Consider the following 9,778-nt stretch of genomic DNA (forward strand, 5'->3'; position numbering starts at 1 on the left):
TTACGCATAGGCCCAACTTTGAATATGTTCTCCGCAGAAGACAAATGTGGCAATGATACTCAACCATATAAAACAGTTGGATATGTTCTGAAGGTAGTTATTTATCAAGTCATCTAAAACGGTAATGCCTATTTTATAAGCAGAACAAATACACTTAGGTTTCTGTACATTGGCTGCAACAACAAAAGCTTCAGTTTGCTTCAGTAGCTTAAATTATTATAGCCTAAGTATTACAGGTTAACACAGGTATGCACTTTATAATTCCTTTCTTAAATCTTCCCATATATATGTATATATTATATATATGTTTAACCCCTCCCCCACTCCCTTGTGGAAGTCTGTCAGGTGTGTGTGTGTGTGTGTGTGTGTGTGTGTGTGTGTGTGTGTGTGTGTAGGTTGGATGGTGAGGCCCAGCTAAACAGATACTAATTTCTTACTTGGTTTACACCATCTTCTCCACTTAATGAAATGGTGATACAATTATTAAATACTTCAAACAGCAGCTTTTAATTAAAAAAAAAAAAACATTATGTAAATACTTTAGGATTATAAGGTGCACGTAAAATTAATTGTAGTAATATTATTATGATTATTAATAATAATAATAATAATAATAATAATAATAATAATAATAATAATAATAATAACACACAAACAATTTCTTGAATTTACACTTTTATTTGTAATATTCATCACGTCATTAGGTATGCAGTCCACAATCCTACCCTGATTTCGACACCTGCATTCCTTACATTCAGATCGTAGGCCTATATTCACACAATGTCAAATGTATTGAATGAATAGAAATCAACAATACGGCACAATTGCATCAGACGTGTGCAGACTACTTACAGAGTTGCAGTTATGTCCAGTTTATTGTTTGCTTAACAATAACCCTTTGCCACCAGTGACGACGTGAATGCGCGTAAAGACGACGATAAAATAGAGACGCTTGATTAATACCCACGGTTGATTTCTACCCAGAGCACCTCCAGGTTTGCGTAGCTTCCGCTATCCTAGCCGTTTCTTCGGCTGGTATCCTCGCCCGTCTCCTGTGTTTATCGCCGGTCCGGTTTGTTCCACACATATGTCTCCATGCCGCGCCTTATTTCCCCCGGTCTTCGTATCCGGTGCGTTATTGTATTACAACAATCCATAATTCTAGTGCCTATATTACATACAAGTTGTAATTTCCTTCTTTTTAACGTATTCCCTTTGATTAAGTCACTCTTGACTCTCCTTTAGCTTTGGGGCCAACGAGGTTCGCCTAGGGGGAGCCTTGAAACCGCCCCTCCTTATCTCCTTTCATCATTCAGCTAGGGGTCGCCTTGAAACCGCAAGGCCAGTAATTGCTTTTTTCAGGCAGCCCAGTGCGGACTGGCCAGCAGCCAATCAGAGCCTTGTTTACACTCTGTGATTGACAACACTCTGGCAACATGCCAACCAATCAAACCCCTTTATAGGCCGAAGCTTAGAATTTTAACTCTTTACATGCTACATGGAATAACACAGGATAGGATAACGCTTGCACTGTTTGAAACAGTTAATTGTTTCCATACTCAGTCCGATGACAGAAGTGTATAAAGTCTATATATGTCGTGCACACAATTACACTTCCGTCACCTCGCTATTTGGGGATTTGTTGATGTTCCAATAGCCTGTAATTTTATTTACTGTAGGCTATATTGAATTTATCAATTCTAAATGAGTATAAGCTTGGCTGTGCACATTTTGCCTCTCAACCTCGTAAACATACGATCGGCCTGTATAGCTCTTCCCCCCCTGAGTCCTCCTACCTCACCGGGACTTCCTCTTGCTTGGGCGCCTTGTCTCAATTCACTTTTTTCCTTATAGGACAGCAAGGCCTATACCTTGTTGCTGCGTGTTCCCGTGATCCCAGGAATATGCCACCCCGTCTTCTAATTTCCTCTGGATAGAACTCAACTGAATACATTTACTAGGCAGGCCTATAAAACTGAGAAAATAATATATATATATATATATATATATATATATATATATATATATATATATATATATATATATATATATATATATATATAAGATAGTTTTAGGTTTGTACAGTGGTATGAATTGTGTTATCAACTCTTTGGTAACACATTTGGGTAATCTATCTGGGGACAATCAACCACAGGAGAAACAATAAAATCAATAAGCAAAACATCAAAACTATATAAAACCCCACCAGGCATATGAGGCACACGCACATGTGTCTGTGACCAAGTCACTATAAAAGTGTGCATTTGATTTCCAGGTAGGCGCAAAAGCACTGTGGACACCTGACCCTGGCAGACTACGAGCGCTTACCACGCCGCGCGCAGGGGAGGCTTGAATCAAGTGCCCGCCGTTTTGTTTAGTTGTTCCAGCTCTGACGCCATTGGCTAGCAGCGGCGTCCAATCAGAGCGGCTGTTTATACAGGGGCGCGCCACACAAAGCTTATTGACATGTGGAAGAAGGACCAATGGCAAAAGCCGTTTCAAACGTCCCCTCCTTCCATACTCGTTGAGTGGCACTAGGCGATTCAGGAAAGGAGTTTCTGTTTGGATGTACAAGGCTCGATTCACTCGAAGCTCATTCTCCGGTGCATCTGCGTATTCCAACAGCACACTGAAAATCACCAGACTAGGATGTAACCATTTCCACATGTTTTTTACGCTTTCTTTCTTTTCCTCATTTTCTATTATATTTTTTAATCACTTATTGTTATGCAAGGAATAACTTTTACCAGTAAGTAATTTATTTATTGTATACTTTTTACCATTTGTAATAAACATTTGCTTTCAACAGCTGCTTTTTTTTTTACAATATTCTTTTCTGGTTGCACATTTGTCTGTAGAAAAAAATAATGTAAGGCCTAGCAGAGTTGTCGATAGCGAAATTTTAGGAGGCACAAAATATAGTTTTTGTTTCATTCATATTTTTAGGGCGGCTATTATTTTATCTTCATTTGTCATGTCATCATATAATAGGGCTTAATAACAATAATTAATAATATTATAATAATAATTATTATTATAATAAAGCAGTTTAATTTAATTTTATATTTGGGAATATTTTACTATTTGCTCATGTACTGTCAACACATGTAGCATACCTGAATCACTTAAGCGAGTAATAAACCAGGCTCAGACAAAAGGTTGAAATATAAAGCACTGTTCTCGTCATCATTTTTCGAAATAGATTTTAGTCAGAAAGGTTGACAACACTTCAGTCTTAAGTAAACATTCTCGATAATCAATGATTGTTTTAAAGACTGGAGTTTCCATCAAGTTATCAATTAACAATAAAATACACAATACAATATTGATGGACATGATTTATTTAAACAATTGAAGTTATGCTAGTGATGACTATGGCAGTGCCAGTGGTAGTAATAGTGTGAACGTTTAAGTCGTGGTCTACTGACTCACCTTCGACAGGAGATAATGCTCGCAGCCTCGCGCTCCTAGCCTGTTCGCTTTGTGTGGTTGTGCTGAAACCGTCAACTATGCGACTTACCCGTGCGAAGTGTCGTGATATGGAAACGCAAATGTATTGATTTGTGTGTAATTCCTTACTATACACAAAACGATGGAAGACGTTAGTCTTCAGCGTTAATGCGAAGAATACATGCACTCTCCATAAAAACGAGTCTTGTCTAGCGCTGCGTTGAACGCGTTCTCGTCTGTGAAATTTCTCTCAAGTTTTTCGACCAGTCCTTGTTGACAAAGTTTGTCACGCTTGGGCTATTGTCTCCTGCTCGCTTTAGAGCCATAGGGTTGGTCTGACATAGGTGTTGTCGTGGGTATGACCCCGTAAGGTTACAATGGCGGGGCGCCTCTCCACCAGGGAAACGGAGGGAAGCCACAGAGACTGGTATTAGGCAGCCTCCCATCCTCGCAGTGAATTGCATCTTTTCATGGACATTTCTGAGGGATTCTGCCACCATTTCGAGTCACTGACGATTTCCACGAGCAGTGTGGCGCTTTGTATGTATTCAGTTTCGTGTGCACTTAGCTTTGGGTGATCGCAGTATCTCTGTGTAGACTCCCAGAGTAAACAGAAATGGCTCTGTTTACGACTGCATATGTGAGGGGCGAGTGTAGCGTGCAGGAAGTACACACCGGTCTCATGGATTGGAAACAGCATTTTTAAAGGATTCCTCAAAACAGCCCAATATTATGTGGAGTTGCGTTCTGCTCTCTTTCTCCCCGTCTCCCCCCAGCACACACACACACACACACACACACACACACACACACACACACACACGCACACAATTGTTCATCTACAGTTCCGCTGTTAACACCGTAGCAGTAAGTCCCTTTTCAGTTTATCAAAGAAAAATAAAGAACTTTCCACGTAAAATAACAACATACGCTGATCTAGATATTCTAAAATCACAATACATTTGACACAACGTTTTAAGATATAGCCATGAATATTTTTGCTCTCTGGCAAATGTGATTGTTTTTCTCACATAGCATTTCTCAATCACGCACAGATTTGAGAGGTAAAGGTCCAGGATACTGCCGCAATTGTCTAGCGAAATGAAGAAGAAAAAAAAAACTCAGCATAGATTTAGTATTAAACTCTGCGGCCTTCTCGGGCGTGTGGGGTTTAGCACTCTGTCATACATACAGACCAGCGTTGATTTTGTGATTTTAATAAATCGACATACTGAATCGCCAGCCTATCAGCCATCCAAAATGTGGAATGTTTGTTTTCTCCTTTGAATCGACGAAGGAAACCACTCAATGTTGCTCACCATTGATATTTTTCTTTGTTTCCTTATCTGAGATGTCGTGATAAAAAAAAAAAAAACCTCAGAGGTTTAGCCTTTATCGATGCCTCTAAGTCTCATTTGTAATTCTATTGATGACTTTTGAATTACGAGACATGTTTTTTTTTCACATCAAGAAGGCCCACTGTCTACATTGAGCTGCCGTATAGAGGGCCACGACTGGCTAACCTTTGTGGACGCTGAGTTTGGAAGTAGTCTTCCGTTACTCAAAATTAGATGAAGTCCAAAAAGAAAAAAAAGGATGATTTATGAAAACTCAGCCATGTTGAATCCTGTTCTCGTCAGTGTGCGTCAAAGTGGATGTATGGAGGCTGTGGGTTGTGTGAGAGATTTGGGCGGAGAGGGCAATGGCGAAAATTTACAAAACAGAGACCAAGATGCCCGTTTAATGTATGGGCCAAATCTGTGGAAATAAAGATAACTATAGCTACAGTTTTCAGAAAGTTATCAGTTTCACCTAAAAAACTCACCTTGGCAAACTGGACGCAGCTCGACAGACTTGGTGTTGAAGCATTGGTGGCGGAATTTATTTAGAATAAAGTGCTATTTTTTTAAAATATAGACAGGCCAATGCACATTCTTTGAAATAAATCCACGCTGACAGTGAGATAACTGTGCATTAATTATGCATCCTAAACAAAGAGAGAAGAGTATATTTTCCACGTTTTGGGCGAAGATGTATGTCTGAATGTTAGTGGAGGTTAATTATTCACTCTGCGTATGCTATGAGCAACACATTCATTAGTAGCCTTTCCGTGCAGTCGCAATCTTTAAACACCTCACGGTGTTAAGTTACATGAAAAGTCATTCTTTACTGGCAATTCGCTGGCGTTGTTTAGACTCGGCGTACCCTGATGCCTGCTCCTTTTGTTGTGGAGTTCACATTGCTCGGCTCCATAGAGCCTACGCAGGAGAGCGAGATAGAGAGAGAGGGAGAGAGAGAGAGAGAAAGGGAGAGACAGACAGACTGCGAGGGGGACGTTTTTTTTGTCTTGGTACAGTAGTACTAGTAGAATGGTCGCACCATGTCTTGCTTTCTGATGCAAACTTCTCGCTTGCTTTTAAGACAGGCCTTCTGATTTAATTATGAATAGACGCGATAAGTTTACAGGCACGATGTTGGTTCTGGAACATGAGAATGGACACGCTTAAGTTTTGCCTCTCCAATAGGCAAAGACGCCTTTATGTTTTCTTGAATGCTGATGGTCCCTTTCTTGTTTGTTTTGTTATTTTTTTGCAGAAAATGATCGGGATATACTTTTTGTGCCGACAAAGCAAAAACTGTTCTGAATGCAAGACCTATGTGAACCTCTCGAAGGGATTATAACATCTGGGTGGTGTTCGATGCCCACGGCTGTCCCACTGGATATCGGATTTATCGCTTTTCGACAGAATGGAGGGCCGGGATTTTGCTCCACCGCCTCACCTTCTTGCTGATCGGGGCGCGCTGGTTCACCGCGCCGCCTCTCGGATAGCTCCTTCGGGGCACAGTTCCGTGCAGCATCCCGGCCACTTCCAGCCTGGAAAATACTACCCATCCCATATACCAATGGCTCCGCATTCAGGTTTGTGCATTGATTTACTAACTAGCGAGCTTTTGCAGACATATCTTAACCATTCGCATATCTTGCTGTTGAATTAAGTTGTGTGTTGCTGTTATCGGACAAGTTTTAGCTACGTTTTTTTAGTCCACGGCCTCACTGCTCAGGGACACACTGTTATTTATTAGAAAGGGAAATTACTTCTGCACTATGGCCATTCTGGAAATTAGCGATTGCCATGCAGTCCTTAGAATTTTATGTGCCCGTTCTAGACGGCATTATAACATTTTATTGAACTGTTTACTGTTCTGTCTGTGACTCTTTTTGTAAAAAAATAATAATAATAACACTGTGCTTCCTGTAAATGCGCACAATATGAAGAGATAAAATGTTTAACTGGTTTGTGTTAAATATTAGAGGTTGTTTCGGATTATTGTGTTTCTTTAATTGCTTGTTACATTGTATAGCTTAGCTAAACTCGCTGGTGATTGAGCACGTACAAAAAAGATAGTCAACAATTCCGCGATAGGCTCATGTAGAGGTCCCTACTTACAGACCTGCTTGATCACATTTTTTTTCTCTGGATATAAATTGATTTTTTGGCAACTTTTGTTAAATTTCCCTGTGTTTGATCGTCACTGGTCCTGAAGGAAGTTGAGGTCTTCTCTGATTTTGTATTGTTTTGTTTACATTTACAAGCGATTGGAATACCGTGTAGGCTACGTGTAGCCTATAAATGCCCCCCTATTTTAAAATGTACTGTACTGGGAGCGTTGTGTGGATACAGCTGCTGTAGGGTACCGGAGACTGCCTCGTGGACACGGGGGCTGCTGCCCTGCGTGCCGTGGCTCGCTCGGGAGTGTCCGGGATTAGGGTCAGTGGTGAGTGTGGTGGGTACGCACTAATAGAGGCCTCTGTAATACCAGAAAATCCGGTTTCCATATTGAGCAGTGATTTGACGGGGTGCGAATGGGTTGACAGCGCATGCATTAGATTTAACAAGTGGCTTTGGCATCCGACTCGAGACACTTCACCGATGGCTGGGTGTTGCCATATCTATACGCCGTTTTCGGACTGATAATGCAGAAATGGGTTGCTTTGGCTGGCAAACGTCTCGTTTGAGAGTTTTCGGCGGGATAATTATCATGTGTAATTTGCAGACTTTCACTCCATATCCCATGACGTCTTGAAATGGTTCATGTCGACAGGGTGGACGTGCAGGCCCCACCGAGTTCATTTTTAAGGCGTGGACACATTTATTCAGTAAAATGTTCTTTCTTTGTTTGATGGCTCTACACAGCCACCAACACAACGATACAATATTAAGTTGAATATTAAGTTGTAGCATATCTTCATTTACATGAAACCCAACTTCCTATTTAGATAATAGAATAGGCCTACAATAAAATTAGTTGCACATTTGGGACAATTTACAGTTACACAGGGTGCGAATTGAACTTCATATTTTAGCTTGCAGTGAATTTTATATTTGTAAATGGCTTTTATTAAACATAATGAAGAAGTCCTATAAGTATTTTGAAACTCTGAAAACTTGAAATGGGTCTGTGACGAATGTGGGAGAGCTGTAATGCGCAGCTGGGGGAGTAACAGGCAACCCAGTCGAAGAGGAATTAACGCGGGGACAGGGAAGTGGAATATATCAAATTATTATTTACAAATATCAAATTATTATTTACAAATAAAACACCCATTGTTATTATTAATATTATTATTATTAGGTTATTATTATTATTAAAGCTACATTGCTGTTTTCATTCATAGTGTCAACAGTTGATTGATAAGACACAGGCACATATTTCAGCTAGTGCTGTTCGGCCTGTGTTCGAGAGGCAGCGCAGGCATGCCGATCTTCCGTGGACACCTCCTCCCGTATCGGCCTCACATGCAAGTCAAATGTGAGATGTGCGGATGGATCGTTAGCTGCTGGCTAGCCCAGGCCTCCCGCTGTTCCGCTCCCTGTTACTGCATTGAGGATCAGCAGAGGCCTTCTATGCACTCCTGAAAAAATAATCTCCCCCTTCTCCGACTGAAATAACTCCTTCCAATTAACTTACTGTGGGGCGTTAAAAGAAGACTCAAAAAAGAAGAAAAGAAAAGTAAAAAAAAAAAATAGAATTTTTTTATTTAAAGAAATCGTCAGGCAATTGTCTGATATCTTTTAGGTGTTTTTTTTCTCCTTACCGTTTTTACACCTAAAGTTATGCGTAAATTCCTGTTCGTTTGTAGTACGCTGATGCCTTCTTTTTGCTTGAATGCATTTATTAAGCGAAGCTCCACGTGATTGATCGACTTTGTTGTATTGCCTCGGCATGACGCTTGGATCTCTTACGAACATCAAATAGCGCTGCTGTGGCAATGAAGGAGGGGTTGGGGGGTGGAGGTAATGCATACAGTGGGATCCATTTTCTGGCTCTTTCTTGCGGCCCTCCCCACCACCCTACCCCCACACTCACTGCCATCATCCCGGCAGATGTCTGTAACGTCTGCCTAGGGGGCTATGGCCACAGTCCGCTGCCGTGCAGGTGCATTACCGAAGGCGATGTGCGGTGGTGGTGTTTTTTTTTTTTTTTTTGCTGCCGGGCTCCGACTACAATGCAGACCCGCCCCGAAATGTCAGCACTCGGCCGCCTTTTGCCGCACAGGTGTGCGCATTGTTCATTAAAACAACAGAACGCAACCCCCTAATCTACCTTATTACAAACAGATTTTCGGTCTCCGCTCCGCGCGTTTGGGGTCTGGGGCGAATTATTCTCTGTGGTCTGTCTTAAGAAAACTCGAGGAGGATGTTTTTTGCTGTTTTCGCTGTTGTTTGTTGTCGTCGTCGTGGATTTTTAATATTTTAGATCAGTTCATGTTTATGTAGTTTGCATTTTTGATATAAGTTTGCTGTGCCTTGTGCCGCGTAATGTATGGGGGCACTTTTCCTGCATACCCAATACGTTTGTTCTCCTGAGGTCTGATGGCAGAAAATCAATGTATCACCTGCAGTGCTGAAAAATGATGACAAATATGGATATGGTGCTTTATAATGATTTAAATGAATCCACAGTGAAGTCCTTGTATTTGTGAGAAAAACAACATTTAAGTATCCCATAACATAGCAAGCAATCACACAGACACACACACACACACGCATACACACTCTCTCTCTCTCTCTCTCTCTCTCTCTCTCTCTCTCTCACACACACACACACACACACACACACACACACACACACACACACACACACACACACACACACACACACACACACACACACACACACACAATTTTCCTAGATTTTCTACATATTGTGTTATGAAAACACACATCTTTCATCAGAGGGAGCATAGTGCATCAAAGCCCCCACTAATAGGCCCTGCAGCCTATGGAAACAGGAAGTGATCCCTTTCAAACTGAATGTAGTCTTA

General features: G+C 41.1%; 1 protein-coding gene across 2 annotated transcripts in view; it reads left to right on the forward strand.

The window, feature by feature from the left end:
* Positions 1–2,581: 2,581 nt before the first annotated feature.
* Positions 2,582–9,778, forward strand: part of bahcc1b (BAH domain and coiled-coil containing 1b) — a 155,210-nt gene continuing 148,013 nt past the window's right edge. For both annotated transcript variants that reach the window (XM_062525883.1, XM_062525884.1), the window contains exons 1-2: positions 2,582–2,749; positions 6,046–6,370. In XM_062525883.1, coding sequence (XP_062381867.1) covers positions 6,199–6,370 — 172 coding nt within the window. In that variant the 5' untranslated portion in view covers positions 2,582–2,749; positions 6,046–6,198. The remainder of the gene's footprint in view (positions 2,750–6,045; positions 6,371–9,778) is intronic.

Source organism: Sardina pilchardus, chromosome 22, assembly GCF_963854185.1.
Source record: "Sardina pilchardus chromosome 22, fSarPil1.1, whole genome shotgun sequence".
NCBI lineage: Eukaryota > Metazoa > Chordata > Actinopteri > Clupeiformes > Clupeidae > Sardina > Sardina pilchardus.